The 26,267-nt window shown below is 41.7% G+C and overlaps 1 protein-coding gene across 1 annotated transcript in view; it reads right to left on the bottom strand.

Moving 5' to 3' along the window:
* LOC125723170 (gamma-aminobutyric acid receptor subunit beta-1-like) overlaps positions 1 to 8,615 on the bottom strand; it is an 86,424-nt gene extending 77,809 nt beyond the window's left edge. Inside the window, exons 1-3 of the mRNA XM_048999572.1 lie at positions 8,094 to 8,615; positions 7,873 to 7,964; positions 7,628 to 7,695 (exon numbers count right to left, since the gene is read on the bottom strand). Of these exons, the coding sequence (XP_048855529.1) occupies positions 7,628 to 7,695; positions 7,873 to 7,964; positions 8,094 to 8,173 (240 nt within the window). The 5' untranslated portion in view covers positions 8,174 to 8,615. The remainder of the gene's footprint in view (positions 1 to 7,627; positions 7,696 to 7,872; positions 7,965 to 8,093) is intronic.
* Positions 8,616 to 26,267: the final 17,652 nt, after the last annotated feature.

The following is a 26,267-nucleotide window of genomic DNA, read 5'->3' as shown; positions in this document are numbered from 1 at the left end:
CCAGGAATACTTTGTGTTGTACATGAAGGAAAGAAATATGCCTGCAAATCTAAAGTCTTCATTCATACACACACAAAGCAAATGCTAAAAAGATTAGAAGAGGCACTCGTAAAAAAGTGCATGCAATAGGTTCTCTGCTATTTGATAGTGGATTTGACCTGCCCCAGTCATTAAAGCATCTCTGCCTTGCAGATGAGTTGGTAAGTTTTACCAATACTACCCCCCGCTACTTAATGAGTGATCCATCTAGAGAATCAGCAACTAAAAATTATCTCTACCTTCTAAAAACCACAAGATTGTCAGAATCACAGAGGAATGGTAACAGACCGGAAAAAAATAAGACCAAGCAAAGATTATACAAAGTGATTTCATATGATAGAGTCTTTTATGGAATTTGGTCCAGACTACATATCCTCTTCTTCCCTCCATCCGAGCCATAAAAGCAGAGAAAGAATGAAGTCAAATAATGAAGTAAAAAAAGTCAGAGGTGGATAGTTCAGGGCCAGAAAGTAAATATCCAGACCAAGATTTTGTTTCAACCAACCGGTTGAGTACTCTGTGACTGCGACTCTTTATACTGAACTGGTTGGTTGAAATAAAATCTTGGTCTGGATTTTTACTTTGTGGACCTGAACTATCCACCTATGAAGAAAGTCAAAGGTCACCATGCAAGTGCAGCATCACTCCAAATGCACTTGTACAGACTCAGGGAGCCAGCTTACCTTGTCTTCAGAGATACTATTGTGATGCCTCAACACCAAAGAGATGGAACAAAGGGAGACTTCACAGCAGTGAGTGTCAGAGTGACAGATAGGTGTGCATTGACAGCTCGGGGGATTACCATCAAGTTTAGTAACCAGCAAGATAAGACATGAGATTTCAAGAGTGTTACTGTAAGTCTGTACTTCTATACTTTGGGGAGGTGACTCAAGGTAGAGATGGATGGGCATATATCAGTGGAGCATTTTGCTAACTAAATGGCAGCTGTAGAGTGAGAATAAAATGTAATTTTAATTATTTAATATAATTGCATATATGCATAAACAATTCATCAATTTGTATGTCCATGTTTTTTTTTTCAAACCCCTTCATGGTCAATTATTAATACCTAATTATGTATTATTTCCAATTAAATAAAATTTTGTATGCAAATATAAATATATATAATTACATATTTTAATAACGAAACTCACAAAATTATTTGTTCATTGTCATTTAATGTCCATAAAATCTACTTCACCGATACAATTACTTCCCAAAGGACATTCTGGCCTCTGAAAAATCAAAAATCCTTCAAAACCACCATCATTTGCAAGAAGTTTCCACCGTACTATAGAATACCGAGGTGAAGGACTCCAGGTGCTCAATAAAAGTGCAGCAGGTCCTATCCTGGTTTTATTTCTTCTATAGGACAGCCATGGTTGCTCTACGAAGCAGAAATACAGTACCAAAGTCACTGAGTTACCGAGCTTTGGTCCATGAATCCGGCCTCCCATTTTCAGACAGCCTTTGATATTTTTATTTCTTCTCACCGTGGCAGGGATACACTTATACTGCGAAGCCTAATAAATCCACATCCTGAGAGCGTGAACTTGCACATAGATCATCCCGTTAAATCAATGCGTCTGAACTGGGGCTGCTTTCTCAGGGGCGCCCGTCAGCTTTCGCTTTCTGTAATGCAGTCGATGAGCTTCGATCAGGGAAGAGGGAGGAAAAGAACTGTCATGTGGTGTGTCTCTTTCATCAGACGTGTGGTCAGGCTCCATAATACCCTCACTGCAACACAATTTCAGGATGCTAAAAATACCTTTTGTACTAAATTGCACATTTTTACTTCCCGTTTAGTTTTTATTTATATATGTGTATTTTTCGTGCCTTTTTTGTAAACTGTATGAACTGGATCCACATTATCGCAACTCACTGTTTATGTTTATATTGCTGAGATGACAATTAAGTTTACTTTTATGATTTATGATTACTATATATTTCAAGTCATGCGTCCATGGCAACATGGATAGACAAGACAGTCCGCTATCACAAAGACATTGATACTCAGATACTCAGAGATGCCGAGAAGCCTGTAGATCACAGATGCTTTTGTTCATAATGCCATATGAGTGCGAGAGAGCAAGGTCAGCCAGGATCTGGAGGAGTTCAGGTTAAGGGCCATTCTCACTGGCCCAATTGTGATACAATTCCTTTGCTGGCAGTTGAACCTGCAACCTTCTGGACGTTGGCACAAGGATGTTGCAAGCGATGACATCTAGATTAACTAAGGCAGTGCAAAGCATAGGGGGAGAAGATTAAGGACCTCGAGACCTTGATGGCAACGCACAGAAAATTTCAAATGTATGTATCATCTGGGTGCAAGAGTGAAATGATCCCTACAGAGCAATGACAAACATAATCCAGGTTAGTTAGTGAGAACATGAGCGAAGGTGAAAGAGCAGGCCTGATTTTCACAAGCTGAAAAACCTGCAGCAATCTTGATCATCATCAAGTCAACCAAATTAAATCTCAAACTATCACAGAATATAAACGAACAACAACTGTGTCTGAGGTACAGAATAGCTACAGTATTATAGTGTACTGAATTATACTGTTGCACCAAAAGAATCTTCTGACTAGAACAAAAATTGTGTGGTATTGAAACATTCAAAAATTTTGGCTTGAACAGGATAACACCAGGACATTAAAAAGCGATAAACTGGATGCTAGAATTGGGCTTGCATGCAGGACAACATAGAAGCCCAGGGATTAGGTTTCAAATCCCAACTCTACTAAGTTTGCATGTGGAGTTTGTATGTTATCCCTGTGTCATACTTGTTTCTTCCACATTCTACAGTTTCTCCCTGTAGTCCAAAGGCTGACATGTAGCTAATCTCTAACTGGTATTTCTAGTTCGCTTGTAGAGCAGTGTTTCTCGACCCGGTGCTTGGGAACCCCCAGACAGTGCATGTTTTTCTCCCTGCCAAACAGTTTTTGCTCCCTCCCAGCTCCCTACTGGTGTGGTTGAGTGAAGGAAACAAAAACATGGACTGGGGGTCCCTGAAAACTAATTTGAGAAACAATGCTCTTTAAGCAGATTAGAGACAACAATTAGGCACTACCTACATGTATATCTTTGGACAGCAGAGAGAACCTGGAAGAGTGAAAACCTGGACCGGCTGGAGATCCCGAGCATCGGGTTGAGAAATGGAGCTGTAGAGTGTGTGCCTTGTGATGGACTGGCAGACTGTGGAGGTGTTTCCCAGCCTGGTCCTGCCGGGGATGGGCTCCAGGACCACTCCATGAGCAGCAGAGGTGGTTAGGAGAGAGATAGATGGCTTCTGTGGAGGAGGTAGTGATTGACTCTGTGGGTCGTGACTCTGTGGCTATGATCAGAAGGTCAGTGGTTTAAAGCCCATGACTAGCATTGGGGCCTTGAGCAAGGGACTCAAGATTATACTTGCTCCAGGGACTGGCTGACCGTGGGTTCTCAAAAAAACAAAGTATATCACTTTGGATAAAAGTGCCTGCTAATAAGTGAAATGTAAAGGAGAATAGGGATGGATTGGGAAACGAGACTCAGGCGAGCATCAAATTCATACTGTAAATTCATATCACAGTCTCAGCACTATCCCCTCTAGACTCATGACCTCAATGCTCATCCCTGAACTGGGGGAGGAGACAGCGATAGCATGATAGGCATTTTCTCCACAAGGAAATGAGGTCTGCTAGCCTTGCCATGATTAGCCTGTGCGTAACCAGCTACGTAATTGGGGCGGTGTGTAGCTATGGGGGGTTACGACCCTATACTTGGGATTTGAAGGTCACTGGTTCAAATCTTGTGCTGGCAGAGTTATTCCGGCATTGGGCTCTAGAGCCCCAACTGCTTCAGGCAAACTGCCTGACCCTGCTCTCCCAAATGTGTGTGGCTTTAGACAAAAGCATCTGCGAAATAAATGTAAATTCCCTTTGCTGCGGTCCAAGGAGGAGTTAAAGAGCCAGAAGCAATAGGAAGCAGAGGCTCATAAATCAATAAATACTCCCCTATTTATACTGGATTAGCTTTTATTTCTTGGAAAAGAAAAAAATAATAATCTCATTTTGAAATCACTTGAGAATAATCTAGTGATAATTACCAGTAGCAGGCTGCATAAACATATTAAAATGTGACCCCTTTATTAATAAGGGCCTCTTACGAAGAAAGTCGTTTTACACAAGTCAGTTTTGTGTGGCTTATTAAGTTTTTTTTTCTTCTAAAGATGCCAGTAAATTGGACTTTTAATCCTGAAGCAACAAAGATGTTAAATTAATGGATGGTTTTGTATTGTATACAAAAGGCAGAAATGGGCAATGGGCAAATTTAGAGGACTTTTTGATTTCTGTCTGTCCACATGAAGTCCGTATTTATTTTCAGAGAATATATCTGAACTAAGAGGGAGGAGTATTCCATTAAAAAGTAAACAATGAAAGTGATATCAAAATGGAATCGATCTTTTACTTTGAGAAAGAGATGTCTATCATTAGCAGTTTCCACAGTAGATGTACAGCATTTTGAAAGGATATTTCAAAAATGAGATGGATACAAGGTAAACATGATCAAAAAGTGCTTCAAACAATTGAAAATAACTAGGCAGCATAATACACAAGCCAAGATAATTCTCTGAAAGACCCCAGAGAGAACAGGTCACAAGTAAAAGACTCAGCTTGAGGGGAACAGTATGCCACAAAGCAGAGAGGACGCCAGCCACAAATCAAATTAATATCAGCCATGTGCAGAGGTTGGAGGCTGCTACAAATCCATTTAGCCTCAATATATTTATCTTAATATTACAAGTGGACACTAACAGCCGTTAATATCACACGTTCCAGGAATCAGTGCCTGACAGACTAGGTCTTTGTACCTTTCTAATTTCATTGCTACCACAGTCTTTCAAGGTACCTCAGCTTTTTTTGTCACATATGAATTAAAAATATGTATTGAAGCTGCCGATTATGCCTTTTAAAATTTTTAAACTGATGATTTTTGTGTGCCTTGATTGGATGAGACAGGCCACTTAATCACTATCTCGTTTCCTGGAGCATGACGTCAGACATGAAATCTTTATAGGTCTTACTGTTGATTTTAAAACATATGACTGATTTTGTTGATTGAATCTAATTGGCCAAAGCAGTTTAGATTAAATGCCTATTCGTATATGTGCAACAGTAGGGACAGTATTGGGATAGAGAACCATGGGGATTACATTTCCCAGTCCAGGCCAGGTTCAATTAGGTTGCTAGGACAAAACACCAGTCTGTGTTTGACTTTTCTGAAAGTCATCGGTGGAATGTAAATATAATCTCTAATCTTCAGAAATGTAAGATGGATCAATCCAGGGTGGGGGATAGAAGTATGTATCATGGTAGATTACGGATTTGTGTCCTGTGTCTGGGTTGGGAGAGAAATGGTACCACTTTCGGGCTTTTGAGAAGATCCCTGAACCTCAGCTGCTCCAAGGAGGCCAGCTGGCCTAACTCTCTAACCCTGCTAAACACATACAACAGAAATTCAAGTAACCCTTTAAGGCTGCAGTGAATTTCCTCAGCAGAATCCTGATAGAATGCTGTTTTAAAAGGGAAAATGACTTATGTGTAAATAGCCAAAATCAGGGGTGGGCAGTCTTATCCGCAAAGGACCAGTGTGTATGCAGCTTTTTGGGATAACCTTTAGTTCAGCTGTTCAAACCCAGGTGTGAGGACTCTTCAGTCAAACAGTCCACCAATTAGCCATCTAATTAGGGAACTGCAAGAAAACTCGCAAACATACCAGCCCCTTAAGTATAGGATTGCCCACCCCTGGCTCAAATGTAAATGGCCAGTGATATGCCTGTGAGTCATGATGTATAATTTAGTAAACTTCAGTTAAGTTTTTATTAGTTTACAGGTTATGATACCATCCTGAGACAGAAATAAGCCTTTGAGTCAGGGAGCAACATGGTGGGAGTGAGATAAAGGATCGTACATGACGTTTCAGCATTTTCACCAGCGGCAAGGAGTACAACAGCTTATAGTCAGTCTAAGGGACAAATTAACTGTATGTGGGTTACAATGGCAGGCCTACATATCAGGAAAAACCCACTTTATTCATCTCCTATGGTAACCTGTCTCCACAGAACAATTGGGCTATTCGAGATTGCTCGTTCTCTATGATTAGTAGTTTGATGTATTTTGAGGGAGGGAGCTGTTGTCAGTCTTCGGTATGACATATGACTTAAATTAAAGCATACAGCAATGGCTACTAGACATACAGGGCTCTTGTATTTTATTAGTTTAGATGACAACCTGTTGCCTTGGGGGGCTCAGGGGGAAAATTCTGCTGTGTTGGGAATTATTTGATATCAAAGTCCAGTAAATACCTTATTTGTAGTGTTGCCAGGGAGGTCAGTGGTTTTCACAGCATGTCAACTAAAACAGTGCTTCTCAACTCGGTCCATGGGGGGGGGGGGGGGGGGGGGGAGGGGGCAAGCCAATGAGACACTTCCGTAAAGTTTCACTCTACGCCAAGCAGCCTGTCGTGTTTAACCGCTTATGCAGGCAGCTTGAATTTTTGCAGCATTTTGTAGAGCAGATACAGAGGTAACAAGGTTTACAATATTAAGATTTCAGTGGCATTGCACGAAAATGGTACAAAACTACGCAAATCATTTGTTTTTAAAACAAGTAAATAACATAATAGAAAAAGCTGAGTTGCCCAATAAAGTTTAAAAACATACCAGTATTAGAAAAGAGTTTCAGATTGACTGCTCCTATTTACACTGAACTTGCCTAGTTACGAAGACAGCATTCCTGTTTATACCACGGCAAGCAGACCCATGGAAACATACTCACTGCCACAGCTTCACATGAGGGGACAGCAAGGCCCTCTGAACGGCTCTGTCATGCCATTATCACATGCATCTAATCTGCATCTTTTAATAATCAGATCCTTTTCCATTTTAATTGAAGTGCTTCTCATATGAAATCCGCCAAAAATCAACAAGAGCAACATTTTTGGGGAAACAGTTAATAATTAACCATGTTCCCAGTTTACTATTATAGACACCATGTGCACAGAAATGGCATTGGGGCTTGATTTTTTAATACTCGTCGTTGAGTCACTGACAGTCTTACGTAATGCCTTTTCTTTTCAATCTATCTAAATCCCCCCTCCCTTTTTACTCTGCAGATATCTCAATGTAGATGCCCGGTCCATGTGCAGTAACAATGTGCCTCACAATGGCTCAGTCCTCACCGGCTTCCCAGACCTAAGCGAACTTTACACATACAAAAATGCAGATTGCAGAGCTGTCCATAGTACTGAAACGCATTGACTCGTCGTAATCGGCAGATGGCGCCATCACTCGTGTTTAACACACACCCATCGTCTTATTAAACCTCATATGCACCTTACAAACGTGCAGCATTCCCAGAAAGAATCCTCCAACACTAAAAAGGCACGTAATTTATGAAGTTATGCAACAGCAGGCGGCGTCAGCAAAATACACGCACTTTGGCAGCATCACTGTGAATAAGTGAGACGTTTCCCTCATAATACATGTCACTGAAATCTATGCGCCGCTTTTGCTTGCACTGGTGTCATGCTGGTTTGCAGTTCACTCACCATATTGACTTCAGAGACCATGTCGATGCTAGCGATGTCTATGCTCATGCCAACGTCCACGGGAGCGCCTTAAAGAGACGCAAAATGCAAGTCAAGTATTAATTGATCACACATGACGGAGGAGTCACAGAGTCTAGGCAACTGGGAAATCGCCCCCCCCCCTTCCTGCCCGCAATCTGCTCCCGTATCATTAATGGACAGACCCAGTAAGACAAATAGACAAGCATTTAAAAGAATGACAGTACCTCCAAAATCAGGCCTTAAGCGAATGTCATATCCTTTGAGCAGTTTGTCCACCGTCGCTTTCACGTATGACATGTTACTGGGCTCGTTTGCGCTGAGAAGGGAAATATATATATACATATGGAATGATTTTTAGGAAGAGCAAAGCAAACTGCAGCCCGTAAGAAAAAAAGACAGAGATGAGCCTATAAATGCGAGATCACAGATCCCAAAAAGATCTTACCTTTGCGCACAAGAGACCATGCCGACCGTGAGAAGAAGAGATAAAATCCCAAGGCGTCCTAGGTCCTGAACCGTCCACATCCCTAACTTTGATTAAAAGAAATGACTTTGACAGAAGAAGCAGGGAATGCAACTTAGTCCCGTTGAGCGCAATTATTCTGACAAGAGCAACGCATGCGCGCAGCTCCGCCAGCATCAAAACGCTGTTTGCCCCAAAACTGATTTCTCCCCTTCCAGCCAGAGAGGAAAAGGGGGGAGAAATAACTCTGCTTTCTACATAGGTCTTTTTTTTATTATTTTTGAGCGTTGGTGTTGCTGTTTGCACTGGGATCGCCGGGAATTCAGCTATTGAACCGGATCAATATGCCGGTCAGATCTTCCAGCCTTTTGGGTAAATTTGACGACGCAGCGGTGTCCGGATCGGCTTTGAATCGAGCAGGTTCCAGTTTAAGGTCTTAAGCAGGAGTGGCGTCTATCGTCGCTCCCAGTCCACCTTTAATCAGCGGTACAGGACATCCTGAAACACAAGCACGTTTCCCCGGCTGCGCATTTTCTCCCCCCACCCTGGTTTACCTGGAAGCCCTCTTATCTTCATTAAATGCACGCCACGGGTTAGCGATCAACTTAATTATTTGTTAGAGCTGGAAACAGAGAGAAAATAAAAAGGCATTTGAATTGAACGGGAAGAATGACAGCAGTTTAACAAGATGAAAAGAGCAACACGGTCCGGGAGAAAAACCGTCTGAAATGAGTTTGCTGTCAGTCTGAAGGCGGCTGGTTTCTAACACCTGTTTTGTTTAAGCGCTGAAATGCGTGTTTTACTACCTACATTAAATGTAATTGATTATTTTGGGAATATAAACAGTAGGTAAACGAACGGCGCTTTTAATCTCTTTATTTCGTGGTCAGTTAGCGCAAATGGCAATTAAGTGGTCAGTTGTTGGCGTGATACAACATGTCCACTATGGGTGTCCTGGAAGTACTATTGCCATATCCCGATTTGATGGCTTAATTACTGGTCAGGTCCCTTTCAGGGCTGTATGTTTATGCATGACAAAATTACTTAAGGCAAAAGTAAAAAAAAAAAAAGGACATACAAGGGCGAAGAAATATCCGAATATAAGAACTGTGACACTGTAATCAGTAATCTAGATAAGCTTCTGACCGATCAATAAATCTAATGCATTACACATACATTATGCTCTGTTATATATAACTAAGTCATTAGGTGCTACATTATACACACAAACACATAGATAAATGAAGGTAATGAATGGTTGCTTCTGGCTAACCCTGGTGCAATTGGATGTTAAAAACAGCCCAACAACCGAAGCTTGTCTCGTGGTTTATTCACCAGACAGATGTTTCCCTAATCCCCTCCGCACGGGGGCACGCAAACATACAGGATGCAAACACACAAGACGCAAACACACGATGTAAATACACGTGGCTGGCGGGTTTCCCGAAAGGTCTTCCGCAAACTTGAGACCTCTGGGAGACTGAGTGATTTTAAAAGCTCCAGATCTATTTTCTTGAAGCTGGAGTCTCTCTGACTCTCGAGAGTCCTGACTGGGTCGGTAAAGACGCAGTTCAGCAGTGTGTAGCGACTGGGATAGGCGTCCCTGCTGACAATGTATGCTGCCACTCTATAAGTTCTGTGCCATTAATGGGTGCGGGGATGTGCAGGTGAATTGGAAAGCAGCTTCTCTCCCACAGCCTTGGCAGAGACAAACCGTGCTTCCTCGCTTGCAGTTTGAAAACTGGGTTAATAATGTTATCACTCAGTCATTTAGATCACAGCTGAAAAGTCCCAGGCCTCAGAGCCCTTAAAACTGAAGGATTAATAATGCATATTAACCAGCACCAGATTTACCCCTGAAACAGCAGTGAATAACCATTCTATTTAATTGTTTTTCTAAAGCACTAAATTGCTAATTTTGTTCCAGACAATCAGTTTATGAGGATTAATTGGGCTATTGCTAAATAGTGACACTACAGATAATTACAAGAAATAGATCTCTGAAGAAAAGTATTATAAGTACAGTACAAAGTAGCACAAATTAGTATTCAACAAAGAATTAAAATATAGAATTAAATGATGGTCACTTCACCATTATATAAAATGGAGCTTTAAGGTCTTAAGTAATTTAAAGCCAGCTAATTGGCAATAGAGATCCATCCATCCATCCATTTTCCAAACCGCTTATCCTACTGGGTTGCGGGGGGTCCGGAGCCTATCCCAGAAGCAATGGGCATGAGGCAGGCAACAATCCAGGATGGGGGGGCCACTGCATCACAGGGCACACTCACACACCATTCACTCACAGCAATATAGATCATCGATGTGAATATTTAAAAGAATAAAATAATGTTCTAGCCAGTTCACTTATCTATAATCTCAGTCAGATTCAGTTGACAATGTATACATATTTAATTAATAAACTGGCATAAAACAAGAATAGAAATAAGAGCAATGACCTTAGTAAACCTTTTAAAGTTTGATTGCATTGTTGGCCACTTGTCCGCCATTCGTCCTACAATAAGATAAATGATGGGCAAAATGGCAATAATGTAGAGACAAATATTTTATTAATTGCCATCAAACATCTACTTTGGTAATCATGCAGGACAAAGCTGTTATCATGTCTGTCAGCATGGGAAGTTCAGACTGACGTGTTTTATGTTCATTCAGAAAGTAAACTTAGACCCTTAACCTAACTTAAGCGATATGAATTTTTATATTTACAATGTTTGATTTCTCATTAATTTTAAACCCATCCATGGAATTGTTGATTACCTTCATTTTATTATTCAAACCCAAGGAAAGGCAATATTGTAAGCTCATCGCCTGTAATAGTTTTTATAGTTTCAATTAATGACCAATTTACTACTGCTACAGTGTGTAAATTGATTTCAAATCTGTATCCTTTGACCAATACCTGCAGTCCACTGAAGATTCAGGATTCCCAGACTCCCCACTGTAACCCAAACATGAGTTGAACAAATTGATTTTAAAGATAGGGGAGACAAAGACTGTTAGATCAATGTCACTTTTAATTTGTTTATAAAAATGTTCTTCGATTTTAGCCTCAAAATCACCACTTGAGCTTAGAGTACTACGCAAAAAAACATCCAACTGCAATTTAGAGATTTTCATTCTCAGGTGGGGGGGGGGGGGGGGGCACCTGATTCACGGAGAGCCGGCATGGGTGTGGGTATTTGGAATGACTTCTCTATCAGCCAATAAGAGTGGGTCCCCAGGACTGGAGTTGAGGATCACTGATTTATTTTTGGCTGATTGAGAGAGGTAAGGAGCTCACACTGGTTACAGCAGGTTGCCCCACCAATTGCACGATAAGCCACCTCAGGGATGAGAACCTGGGTGTAGCTGGTGCAGTGGGTGATACCCAGGGATGGACATAACTGGTACGCAAGTACGCAATTCACCTTTAAAAAAGATACGTGTGAAAATTGATTGCTGTAACAGCATGAATGCATATGTATTTTATGTGCATTTGCACCTATATGACAAGAAATTATCATGCATTTTAACCTTTATATTCTAATTCGTAGTTCATTTGCGGTTTAGAGGTTCAAATGCACGATAATTTCTTGTCATATCGGCGTAAATGCACATAAAATAAATACGCATTCACGTATCGCTTTTAAAGGTGTATGTTTGCTTGCGTACCAGTTAGGTCAATCCCTGGTGAGAGCTCAGCACCACACTAGTCCAATGGAACAGTATGAGTTTTTTTCTAGCGGCTGGAGTGCCAATCCTGCCACCAACCCCCAAATTTCCCTGTATGTTAGAGGATCTGCTTGCAGGGCTAGATGTAGATTAATATAATACCCAGGACGGAGCAATTGCAGGTTAGGGGTAGGATCTTTCATGGCATTCACAGGATTCGAACCAACAACCTCTTGATTGTCAGGGAAAAGTCCCTAGCCTAAGAGCCACCAATCCGCCCCAGGTAATCCCAAATATCTGCACCCACACCACATCCGCACTCCATGCAACAGGTTCCCCACCCTTGTTCTAAAAGGCCTTCATGTCAAGGCCCGTGTTCAAGGGCCTAATGGTGAAATCACCCCAACCATGGGATCTCAATTGCCAGTCTTCTGCTAATAGGCACTGAATGGAGACCCGCAGAGTCACACACTGGGTGGGGGCAGAAGATGTGAGGAAACGTAATCCCCTTCTAAGGCACCAGCTCCAATAAGCTCATTTTCATTAACAGTCATGCAGTCAGGAACTCTTTGGGACATATATGGTGTACGTACATTCTGGACAAGAAGAACATTCTATTGGCTTATCGCTTATTTCAATGCTAGCAGTAACTGAGGTGCTCATCAAGCTAAGCCTCTGTGCCTGTGACCAGAAGGTTACCGATTCGAGCCCCAGTCACACGTCCATGGGTCCTTTAGCATGGCCCTTAACCCTCCAGTCCCCCAGATGTTGTAGCTGAGTAGTAATATATTACTCTCAACGGGGAAATTCTGCTTAATGTATTTAATCCATAACCTCTATACTTATATACGTTTAGATTTGCATTAACGCAGGATTATCATGTAAGGATTTTTAGCTAAGAATATAAAGAACATTATACGAACATGAAGGTGATATTTATAGGAATGCAACAATTCTGCGTGTCTTGGACCATTTACATGAAAAAGAGCTTTAAAACTGTATTCATGTTCAGTTCGTCGACTTGGTGTCACGATCGGGGGCAGGCAAAGCGGTGATCGTGCGGGTAGGCAGGTAAGGAACAGGCCGGCAAGCAGAAATCAGGGCAAAACTCAGGGTTTATTGTGGAACGGGGACTTGGAACAGGAAACAACAAGAATACCATCACCAAACCACAATGACGGACAAGGGAGACAAGCAAGACTAAGACTTAAATAGGACAAAACTGATCAAAGTAATCGGACACAGCTGGAGACGATCAGGGAAGCACACGCGGGTAATCAGGGGGCGTGGCACACACGAGGAGCGGACGAGCCGGGCATGACACTTGCAGTGGAGAAGATTGGACTTTGTGCCAGGTTGTAGAATAACTTGTTATGAGTGCCTAATTTACACCTGGGGTGTGATAATAAAGTAATGAAGAGAGGAAGATTGCTTTTGGGAAATCCAAACTCAGATTTCCAGATTTATTTTGTTGTTCGTCCATTCTCAAGCCATACTATGTCACTGCCGTCTGTACTGTGAACGTTAGTGATGACAAGCTTAAGCACGATAAGGCATGACAAAGCATGACATTATGGGTTCTGCTTTGTTCCATAAGCGGAACCACAAGGATCAACTCCTCCAACTGGTCTTCTGGGTGTACCGGCTGATATGTTATTCTTCAAACTTTGCGTCATCATATATTCATGAATAGTTATATATAAAATTGTCTTCTGCAAAGTATTTTTTTAAATCTCTACCTTTCGCAGCAGTGACTTTCAGGATGTAAATGCTATGGATTATCCTGCAGTACATTGATGAGCAGATTTCTTGAGTTGGACACGATGTCATAAATCTCTTTTAGTGCATCTATTGTTGGCAGCCAATCGGAGCATCGCTAGAGGTTAATGAAGGTTCTTTACTAAAGAGCTCTGACCAGGTGGGGGTTGGGTGTGAGAAAGCAGGGTTAGCCAGTTCGAGAACTAGTTTCACCAACAGTAAAATCACTCTCCCCACCACGATCTACATATCACAATCACTGCGTCTTAGACCAATCAGCCACAAAACACACCCTATCATTACTTTGGTCAACCCTGGGCTTGAACCGGAGTTCTGACAGCACATCAATTGAACTACCCAGTAGAAAAGAGCCAAGACAGATGAGATGAGATTTTAACAGGAATCTGCTTTCTGTATAGGTGACCGAAGGGGACGACCACCTGTATTTTGATGGGAACAATGGTTGCTTCATGACAGTATCTAAACAGAGCTGTTGCTAACACTATCTCTTGCATCACTCCATTTCTTGCATTTATACTGACCTATTTCAATTCTGTACTGTAGCATATTAGTAATGTTTTTACTTTTTTAAATGACATCTTTATAAACTTGTTTTTGAGAAGTGCTATATAATTTTTTTTTTTATTATTATTATCAAATAATAATATTAACTTCGGGGCGGAATGGTAGTGCAGTGGTTAGCACTGTTGCCTCACACCTCTGGGACCCGGGTTCGAGTCTCCACCTGGGTTACATGTGTGTGGAGTTTGCATGTTCTCCCCATGTCGTCGTTGGGTTTCCTCCGGGTACTCCGGTTTCCCCCCACAGTCCAAAGACATGTTGAGGCTAATTGGAGTTGCTAAATTGCCTGTATGAGTGCGTGGATGGTGTGTGAGTGTGCCATGCAATGGGCTGGCCCCCCATCCTGGGTTGTTCCCTGCCTCGAGCCCATTGCTTCCGGGATAGGCTCCGTACCCCCCGTGACCCAGTAGGATAAGTGGTTTAGAAAATGGATGGATGGATGGAATATTAACATCACAGTCTGAGAGTTATATAAGGTTTTGCAATTCAGCCTCACTCTAGTAAAGGAAATGGTTTGGAAAAAGCGGGGAAATGAGTAAATCCATCTTTCTTTGACATTATTTTGAATGAAGGTGGGGTAAAAAAAGAGTATCTAACGCTCTGAAAGCCAAAGTACAAATAGAGAAGCCCCAACTGGTTCAGTTTGCGTGACAATGCTCGTGTGTTGATGCGTATGGGTAGAGTGTAAATCTACAGGCCTTGCTGCCGGATAAGGTTAAGAAGGGAAGACTGACTGGCCCAAAAGCGGATCTTTCCCCGGCTGCATGTCGCTGGCAGATATCGTCACACCCCATAGCCAATACCACAGTTAATTTAGTTGGGGTGATGACAGCCATGGGGCTCCACTTTACCCCTGCTTGTAGTTGCTGGGTTGTGGTCATCAGCTGAAATGCTTAAATCATACATCCAATGAGAGGTACATAAAACTGAAGGCCAGCATTCACATTTTGGCCAGTACTAGCTTGACTTTGTGTAACTGTGCAGCACTGAAAGCGAAAGGAAAATCTATTTCTTCACATTGGCTTGCTGCAAAAGCTTCCTAAATCTGGGACGAAGTGCAGAGCAGGTGTCTGGGCCTAATTAGTGGGTTGTGCTGGGATTTTTCCCAGGTTTAATCGCTCCAGCTGTGGACTGTCTTCAAGATAAAAAGTCCTCTGGTTTTGCAGTAAAAGGTGGCGATTTGTTAACACTCCACAGAAAAGGCATTAATATTTAGATGTATTTTATAATTTATAAAAACCCTTTAGAAATATCACAAGTTCATTTAATCTTTGTGAGAAGGAAAAGAAACTCATTAAATTCTACTTGTTAGTTCAAAACATAAAAGTTTATAAACTACACAGGTGTATATATTGCATTTGTGTGTGTGGATTAGGTTTATATTACATTGTGGGGACAAAATGTCCCCCATAATGTGATAAAAACCTGTTTCCATTTTTCAGGTCCCCACAAAGATCTGAGAATGCAATCAAAAAACTAAAAACAGCAAAAGTCTCATATTTTGTTTGGTTACTTATGGTTAAGGTTAGAGCTGGGTAGAGGTTAAGGTCATCATATTAGGATTAGAGCTATCCCCATAGAAATGAAAGGAGAGTCCCCATAAAGGTATAATTATAAACCCCTCTGTGTGTGTGTGTGTGTGTATGTGTGTGTATGTGTGTGTACTGTATACACTCCAAGCTGCCTACAGAGGAGAGTGATTGAGTGTTATGTCACATGACCTGGCAACCTAAACACGGCAGAAATGGCTTTTCAGTTGTTTCACTGGAAGTGTTTAGCATATATGTTCCCTGCTCTGTGCCCATTGCTTCTGGGATAGGGTCCGGACCCCCCGCGACCCAGTAGGATAAGCAGTTTGGAAAATGGATGGATGGATGGATATATATGTATATATATATACACACACCTCAGCTTCTCAGAATGACACTTTGTACTTAAGTTTAGCTACACCACCACAAATGCCTTTTGTCAAATATCATCCCTACGTTAGTAAATGCTGCACTGCAAATGCTTGAAAAACCTAATTAGGCAATACAGTCACAAACATCCAAATGAGGAATCTCTCCCATTATTTCATTGACATTATTGATCTGTTCGGAGAAATCAGCTCCAGTTACCCTGCTGCTCACTTGAAATATTCATGGGGGAGGACGGGGTCACTCTGTCGGTCAGGAATTCATGCACCTCTCACCCGCACAGTTTAAACTCTGGCAAAAGTGTATCACATAATAGTTTGCGTGATTCAGTCATTCCAAAACTCATTCAGTCCTGTTTGTTGCAGTGTAAACATTGCAAAACAGAACTCTAAGCCTGTATCGATTTCATTTCCACACTGCTCAGAGGTCAGAGATCATATTTAGTTATTTCTTTGCCCTAAAGCTTTCTTTATTGCCTTGAAAGTGCAGATTCTCCTTATCAGATCACCCTTTTGTAATGCGATTTCCTTTCCAGAAGGTGGTGAGTGCTGCCTTGTTACCCGCAATGTTCGAAATGGCTTTATAATGAGTTCCACTATCACCAGAGCGAGATTCCTGAACCTAATTGAGTACTTACATTTGGCAAGAAAGCTAGACAAAAACTACTAACACACTAACCCACGACTAGCAAAGAGCTCATATAAAGTGTGGACAGAAAGTAAGGAAGACCTTGATTTTCTGCAGAAATTTGACTTGAGTCTGAATTCTAATTCATAAAAATGGAGAATGAAATTATTTCTCAAAATTATTGCACAAAAAAACTGAAAATGGAACAATGTCATGCAGAAAAGATAACTCACCTGAAACTCCGAAACCTGTATTAAGTTAATAATTGACCACTTCAAAACAAATTTAATATGATCCCAGAAAGAGCTGAAGCTCAAACCACTGAAATGTACATTTAACACAATAATTTTGAACTTCATTATTTTGCCTTAATTTTATTAACAATTTCTATTGTAGGTACATTTAATTGACAAAAACAAATAACTATCTAGAAGTTTAATAAATAGAACAACATCCCCTTAAAACCAGTATAATATAGTACTTTCTGTGCAGTACAGTACAAGAGGTACAGAAGATGTGAACCCACGAGGTTCAGAACACACAGTCTGTCTTCCTCTGGTATCACTTGCCTGCCATTTCCCTGGGATAATTCAGACTTTGACTCAGCATTGGCTTAGAAAGGGGGAGCATGAGACTCAAATGACCACTTCAGGATCCAAGATTGCATTTGTCACAAGGAGTCTGTCGGGAACATTCCGGCCTGCAAAGCCCTTTGCTGTTGCTGTAATCTAAAGAACCTCACAGCCTGCTTTGAAAGTGCTACTTATCCATTCCTGATTTTTCAGCCATTCTGAACAACATTCCGTCATTTGACTAAATTCAACCAATTAGTTGTCATATCATTTGTGTGTATGTCTATATATATATATATTCAGTCTAGACACCGAAAGGAATGATTGATAACACTGGACTAACATATTAAGAAATACAAAATAATTGAAGTAACAAATTCTTTGCTACTATATAAAAAGCAGAGTAAAATATCTAACGACTAAAGATGCTTTATATCCTGAATAACATTTTGTCTATCAGTGTAACTATAAATAAGAATCAAATTCAAATTTCCAGTATTTTCTTACATCTTGGAACATTATTGTCTTATACCTTAGTATGTCACCGAGATCACAATTCCTTGATATTAATTTATAGATATTATACAAAACTAATCTTTATTAATCTTTCAAGTCCCCCCCATGGATCCATGTACGCGATATTGCCAAAAGAATTGGGACACCTGCCTTTACACAAACATGAATTTTAATGACATCCCATTATTAATACATAGGCTTTAATACGGAGCTGCCCCACCCTTTGCACCTACAGTATAACAGCTTCAACTCATGTGGGAAGGCTGTCCACAAGGTTTCGGAATGTGTTTCTGGGAATCTTTGACCATTCTTCTATGAAACAATTTGTGAGGTCAGGCATTGATGTTGGACGAGAAGGCCAGGCTCGTAGTCTCCACTCTAATTCATCCCAAAGGTGTTCTATCAGGTTGAGGTCAGAGCTCTGTGCAGGCCAGTCAAGTTCCTCCACACCAGACTCACTCATCCATGTCCTTATGGACCTTGCTTTGTGCACTGGTGCACAGTCATGTTGGAACAGGAAGGGGCCATCCCCAAACTGCGCCCACAAAGTTGGGAGCATGAAATTGTCCAAAATGGCTTTGAGCACTGCAACATTAAGAGTTCCTTTCGCTGGAACTAAGGGTCCAAGCCCAACCCCTGAAAAACAAGCCCACACAATAACCCCCCCTCCACCAAACTTTACACTTGGCACAATGCAGTCAGGGAAGTACTGTTCTCTTGAAAACTGCCAAACCCAGACTCATGCCAGACAGAGACGCCTGATTTGTCACTCTAGAGAACCCATCTTCACTGCTCTAGAGTCCAGTGGCAGTGTGCTTTGCACCACTGCATCCAACAATTTGCATTGCAGTTGGAGATGTAAGGATTGGATGCAGCTGCTCAGCCATGGAATCCCATTCCAATAAGTTCTCTACACACTGTTCTTGAGCTAATCTGAAGGCCACATGAAGCTGGCAGGTCTGTAACTATTGACTCTGCAGACAGTTGGCGACTCCTGCACACTGTGCACCTCAGCATGCGTTTTTCCCGCTCTGTGATTTTACATGGCCTACCACTTCATGGCTGAGTTGCTGTTGTTACCAATTGCTTCCACTTTGTAATTATACCAGTAACAGTTGACCGTGGAATATTTAGTAGCAAGGAAATGTCAGAAATGGACTTATTGCACAGGCGGTATCCTATCACAGTACCACGCTTGAATTTATTGAGCTCCTGAGAGTGACCCATTCTTTCGCAAAATGTTTGTAGAAGCAGTCTGCATGCCTAGGTGCTTGATTTTATACAACTGTGGCTATGGAAGTGAATTCAATGATTTGGGGGGGGGGGGGGGTGTCCCAATACTTTTGTCAATGTAGTGTATGTGGAGTTTGCATGTTCTCCCCATGTCATCGTGGGGTTTCTTCCAGGCTCTCCGGTTTCAGTCCAAAAACATACTGAGGTTAACTGGAGTTACCAAGTTTCCCGTAAGTGTGCATGTGTGAGTGAGTGGTGTGTTAGTGCGCCCTGCGATGGGTTGGTAGCCCATTGTTCCCATAGGCTCTGTGATGGGCTCCGGACCCCCCCCCCCCCCCCGGGACAAGAGGTTACAGAAAATGGATGGTTAGTGGGACACCTACTACAGAATGACATGGCAGTGCCTTATCTAAGAATGACAAGATCAGCGCTGAACTTTGGCTTCTCAACAACTGCTATAAGAAAATTGTGGTAAAATGTAACTCATACAGGGTATCATAGGGGAAACACATCACAGAAAAAATCTGAAGCCCTGACCCTCAGGGTGTAACGGAACAGAGCGACCTAGCAGCCCACCGTGCTCAAGATAAAAACCTCGGCAGTCTGAAATGGGCAGCTTTTGTGTTTGCTTCAGCCTACAACAAAGAGGTTTCTGGAAGAATGAAAAAAGAGGGCAGCGTGCAGCAAGCTCCCAGTGTTTTCTTGCACTCAGAATACTGAGACATAGTTTATTAACAGTCCAGTGAGACCAAAAGTCACTGTTTATTTTCCTTTAGCTAATAGATTTTTTTTTCCATTAAATCTTATTTGTATAGTGCATTTTCACACCATTACATTGTGTAGCGGGCCACACACACTCGTGGTGCAAGTAGAAACAAAGCAGGCTCCATTAACAGACAAATTCACATTTCACCGGATGCAAAAGCGAAAATCCAGAGGACATATGGAAGTTTTTGTCTAAGCAAGGAAGCGATGGTCCTTCTTCCAGTGGCAGAATGAGCGGTGGTCAGCTTCAGAGCTGTCTTCTGGAAAATAAAAGATTTAAAGGATTGTCCTTTTAGGGCAAACTTTGAATATGCAACTCCAGCAGATTGAGATACAAACTAAGAAATTCAACACGGTTCCTCTGAGGACGTAACATGCCTACGCGGCTGGCGAATATTCAGCGGAAATGGGGAAATCTGGCGCACAGCATGAGAAATATGGAGCGATGAAGTTAAATTCGCACCTCCCGCATCTGAGAGTTATTGCCATCTTACATGCTGAAGTACAGTAACAGCTACTGAATCCATACCTACGGCCACCGTCACCTCAGTCCTCCTAACCATGTTAATTAGCACTGAAATGATCATCTTCATCTCCCACACACAAGAAATACCTGAGGTTACGTCAGAGACAGTACGCAGTACAGTACAGTAATTAATAATCATAATATTAATCAAAACATTGTTGGTCTGGATGATCTAAGAGGTTTTGTTGTCGTACTTGAAAAAGGCCAGCCCATCGCTGGGCACACTCACACACCATTCACTCACACACCATTCATGCCTATGGGCAATTTAGCAAGTCCAATTAGCGTCAGCATGTTTTTGGACTGTGGGGGGAAACCGGAGAACCCGGAGAAAACCCCATGACGACATGGAGAGAACATGCAAACTCCACACACACATGTAACCCAGGCGAAGACTCGAACCCGGGTCCCAGAGGTATGAGGCAACAGTACTAACCACTGCACCACCATGCCACCCCGTGTGTTAAGTTAGCTATTGAAAAACATCTGTTAAAGTCATCCCAGTATTTGCAGTAAGACCATCCTAGACACCATTGTATTTGCTGGTTCAACTAGCATACCCTGTTTGATTAATCAATAGCTCATCAAAATAGTTTAAATAATTAAATTAATTAAGTGAGCCTTTCGTGAAGTTTAATGAATACATGGAATGACTGGAGAGGTTTGGGAGTTGAAGCGGTGTCCTTCTAGCCATCCAACAAGTATCAGAAACCTTTTGGTCTATCTATCTATCTATCTATCTATCTATCTATCTATCTATCTATCTATCTATCTATCTATCTATCTATCTATCTATCTATCTATCTATCTATCTATCTATCTGTCTGCTTGCATGTCTGTCTGTCTTTCTTTCTGTCTGTCTGTCTGCATGTATTTCTGTCTGCCTGTCTGTCTGCCTGTTTGCATGTTTGCCTGCATGTCATTCTGTCTGTCTGCATGTCTTTCTGTCTGCCTGTCTGCATGCCTGCCTGCATGTCATTCTGTCTGTCTGCATGTCTTTCTGTCTGCCTGTCTGCATGCCTGCCTGCATGTCTGTCTGTCTGCCTACATGTCTTTCTGTCTGCCTGCATTTCTGTCTGTCTGTCGTGTTACTCTTTCTTTGCATATATAAAATACAACAGAATAGTGATACTTTATTAATCCCCATAGGGAAATTCTCTTTTTAATTGCCCCATCTTTTTCTCCATGAGACACACATTCAAGTGAGAGTAAGCTTGGCAGTTACAGCACAGGGTCAGCCAGCATGTAAACGGTGACCTTCTGATTACAGGTTGTTACTTATTAGCAAATGTACACTCACTACCCAAATAAATATCTTTAACCATTTTCTTTGACCAAATTGGCCTCAAGTCAACTGCATTGTAAGTGTATATATAAATACACAGAGCTCAGTCGGGTTGAATGGTCTTTGCAGTTGACTACAAAAACCTGAATTAAGAGGAGTGAATGTTCAGATAAGAAAAGGAAAATCCCTTCCTCTCTGCCCACCCCCCCCCCCCCCCCCAATTAAATCACAATGGACCACACTGTCAAAGTTTTCAGAAATACAGGTCTTTAAGGAAGAGGTCTGAAAGCAGAGAAAATGTTTAGCTAGGAGAAAATGTTACAGGTCTAAATTAGTCAACATGTCACCAAAATCCTGCCCTTTACACAGAGAGTTACTGCAAACAAATTTACAGCCTTAACTGTAGGTAGAGAACGCTCTGCACCTGGCGGAATAAACAGCGTTAAATGGTTTGTCACACTGCTGGAAGAGCAACAGCAAGGTCTTCATCTGAAGTCTGCAAGCAGAAAGAAAAGGAAAAAACAGAAGGTGTGGTGTCTTCTGCTTTCTGCATGTGCACAGTGCTCAGAAAGTCTTGGGATGCTTGCATAATTCAGTAAAAATATTGCAAATGTATTGGTTTTATAGCATAAAGCATTACTTTAATCTTTTGATTACAAAAATATATATCACATTAGAAACAACCAGTACCTGTAGTTTAAAATAATTGTAATAACAAATTGAAACTGAATTTATGGCTCAAAAAGAGCTATTCTAAGTTGAAAACTTAAGTGACAAGCAGTCTCATTGGACACTTTTTAATTAGTAACACCTTTACAATAACACCAATAACATTTGTGTTTAATATCCCTTTGGGAGCCAGCGATTACAAAGCAATTAATAGCAAGTGGCAAAAACAGAACTGGATGAGTCAGTAAAAAAAATTAAGACAATAAAAAGAAAAAGTCTTTACGATATGTTACAAATTGCTTGTCGGTGGATTTTTGTTTTGAAACGAAATTTGCTTACAGAACTAAACAAGCATCCCAAGTTCTCTGTGTGTGTGTGTGTGTGTGTGTGTGTGTGTGTGTGTGTGTGTGTGTGTGTGTGTGTGTGTGTGTGTGTGTGTGTGTGTGTGTGTGTGTGTGTGTGTGCGTGCGTGCGTGTGTGTGTATTGGGGCGGCATGGTGGTGCTGTGGTTAGCACTGTTGCCTCACACCTTTGGGACCTAGGTTCGAGTCTCCGCCTGGGTCACATGTGTGTGGAGTTTGCATGTTCTCCCCATGTCGTCGTGGTGTTTCCTCCAGGTACTCCAGTTTCCCCCCACAGTCCAAAGACATGCTGAGGCTGATTGGACTTGCTAAATTGCCCGTGAGTGTGAATGGTGTGTGAGTGAATGGTGTGTGAGTGTGCCCTGCGATGGGCTGGCCCCCCATCCTGGGTTGTTCCCTGCCTCGTGCCCAATGCTTCCGGGATAGGCTCTGGACCCCCCGTGACCCTGTAGGATAAGCGGTTTGGAAAATGGATGGATGGATATATATATATATATATATATATATATATATATATATATATATATATATATATATATATGTTTCTCATCTGGTTCTTCAGTTCTTTGTTGCTGTCCCAGGGGGCACAGAGCGTCTCAGTGGGTGGTACTGTGGCTTTGCACCTCCACGCCTGATTCCTGGCCCTGAGCAGTTTGCATCTTCCCTGTGTGCTTGCATGACTATTATTCATATAGTCCAGTTTCCTCCTGCAGCCCAAAAGAGCATGTAGGTTAAGGGGCTCTGGTGTCTATGATTTGCATATAGTGTGTGAGTACATGTGCCTTGTGATGGACTCATGACTGCCTCATGACCTGTGACTCCTAGGACAGGATCCAGAACTTGCAAACTTAGCAAGAATATTCAATAAACAGAACAAACGATTTGTTGACAAACAAACAAACAAGCAGACAAACAATTGAATAAATCTTTGGCACACAGTGGCCATATCATTGCTTAAAAATAGTTTCAGACATTTTGAACTCACTGTAAGTAAAGGCAGAAAAACTGACTTAAATCCTTATAAACAGTGTGGATGTACTTCTTCCATTTTTCACTGGTTACACAAATCAATATTTACAGTTCTGGGATAAGCACTCCAGCTGCCATATTGTGCAATAGTGACAGGACGTGTTTGTGATGAAATAATGGGCTTACGGGCAGTTGGTGACTGTCGAAATGCTCCCCTTAGGCTATTCTGCTTTCCTGTGGGCTCGTCAGGCTAATAACGGTCAGGTGTGGGCGACCTTATCTGTCTCTAAGGCACGGTTCAATACACAACAGAAACAAGAAATGACCAGATATATCAGCTCAGAGTTTTTCCATCCCTAAAGAACGCTGCGAATTACCCTGAATACTTTATATCCAACTGGGTCTTCTTGGGCAGCTATATAATGTTCTGCTTGCTGTTAGTGTTGCTTTACAGGTGAAAAACGATTTGCATGACTATAAAAGCAGCACTCCAATTTTCCACACCCAATAACATCTGCGCCCTGCACAGATAATTATCCTTTTAACAAATCTGAGGGAAGATCAGGTGGCAGAGAACATGGTCAGTGATGGGTGAAAATCCAATGTACAATAAGAATTTGGATGCTATAATAAGTAACGATAATGTTCCTTTCTAGATCATTTTTAAAAAGCAAACATAGATATCTATAAAAGCAGCCAGAAATCATCTTGTGTTGTGTATCACATTGCATTTTTTACTTATGGTTGTTTGTTTATTTAAATATTTTGTTTGCCTGAATCCTTTATTATTTATAACCTTTTCCTTTTATTTATGGTATGACATTTCACTAAAACATTTACAATGTATATTCGAAAATTAAACAAAATTATGTGCAATATACTGTATGAGCAAGATGGCAAATTTAAGTAATAATCATCATGGAGTACATAATTGGTCGATCTAGCCCAGGGTTCCCCAAATCCGGTCGGCCCTTGAGGACCACAATCCGGCACAGTTTGCAGATGTCCCTGCTCAGACCCACGTACTACTACAGAGCAGGAAGTCAGCAAAGTGATTCCCCTGCTCTAAACAATTAACAAAATACATTCTGTGCAAAATGAAACAAAAATTCTGTGCATGATAGCAAATTTAAGCAATAATCATCATCTCTAGCAGATTTAAGTACGGGCAGCATGGGCAGGTAGCCAGGGCGGGATATTGCTGGGGGCTGAAGGGGTGCCCCCCCCCCCCCCTCCCCCCCACACACACACACACACACACGAAATTGGCTATAACATTTGCACAATCGGCTTTCTATCACTCATTTTCACATCATGATAGTGATATAATGTCACCTTGTGCGTCGATTAAGCTTGTTGGACTAGGTGCCCAGATTCTGGTGAGTGAGCTAGGCAGGCTACCACTCATAAGTATGAGATGGGGGGGGGGGGGGAGCCCGAGATAGGGGGGAGCAAGGAAATCTATCAAATAATGCACCACTAGCTTTGTACAGCACAAATGCAACTAGCAAAATCAGTTTCAAATTTTATAATTATTTATTTGTATCATTCCAAATGTCTTAATACAAATTACATTTAGTGCTCAATGGTGCTTTTTATGTTAGCAGGGTGGGCATGGGAGATAAACAAGCAATTTTGGTTGGGGGGGTTCACCCAGGGTGCCATACAAGCTTGAACCACCATTGATCATCATGGATCATGCAGGGTACATGATGTACCCTGGGCAGCCGGGAGCCCCTCCCAGCAGCACTATGCACGAGCCTGGGGAGCAGCCTGGGTGGGATGGCAGCCCACCATAGGGCAGAGGCACACAACATGCACCAGATGGCCTGACTGCACAAACTGAGAGGAAACCCCTGTGACATGGAGATGTACAGCTCAAACTGCACAGATAGAGAGCAGAGGCAGGATGCAAACTGCCAGCCCTGCGGGAGACAGGCAGCACTGCCCACTCAGCCACAGTGCCATGTTCATGCTACGTAAAGCCTTATGCAACAACACTATATTCATAAGCCATTCATAAGCCATTCATAAGCCATGCTAGGTATCCACTTCACCTCACTTTATTAACTTATCAAAGAAACATATATTTTTGTTATTAATATGTTTCTGATATATAACGTAAAACCTACTCTCGTTAATTTTGATGAGGTACTTCATTCATTCAAAGGCAGCCAACAATGAAAATATTAATAAATATATAACTATGTTTACTTTTTTGAACTGTGTGTACGATCTTTGCACTTTGTATGTTCATCTCTGCTCTCTGGCCCTTGCTGATGTAAGTATAAGAACCCCCCCCCCCCTTACAGTAAATGATAAACAAAGTTAATCTTATCTTATCTTGTCTTATCTTATCTTGTTTCTGACTAGCCTTGTCTGGCTGAGAATCCTCTAAACTGATGATCTGTCTATAACCAGGTGAAGAAAGACCACAAAACCTGAAATGGCAAAGATTCATGTATACATGCAGACCATAAGCATAATGATTCCAGGAAGGTGGATAAGGGGGAACTGGAGACGGTGAAAGATGGGGATAGGGGGTGTGGGTAAAGGTGCTGGTAAAAATGATCAATTGGACAGACTATCCATAGCCTCGCCCCTCTGTGTCGACATTTCCGGGAGATCAAACATCCTTCACAGGTGCCGAGAGACGCTGGCAATGTGTGGGAGACTTCAGGGAGAGCTGGGATGTCTGACATAT

The sequence above is a fragment of the Brienomyrus brachyistius genome, unplaced genomic scaffold (genome assembly GCF_023856365.1).
Source record: "Brienomyrus brachyistius isolate T26 unplaced genomic scaffold, BBRACH_0.4 scaffold46, whole genome shotgun sequence".
NCBI lineage: Eukaryota > Metazoa > Chordata > Actinopteri > Osteoglossiformes > Mormyridae > Brienomyrus > Brienomyrus brachyistius.
The sequence above is the reverse complement of the archived record's forward strand: the minus strand, read 5'-3'. Positions and strand labels throughout refer to the sequence as shown.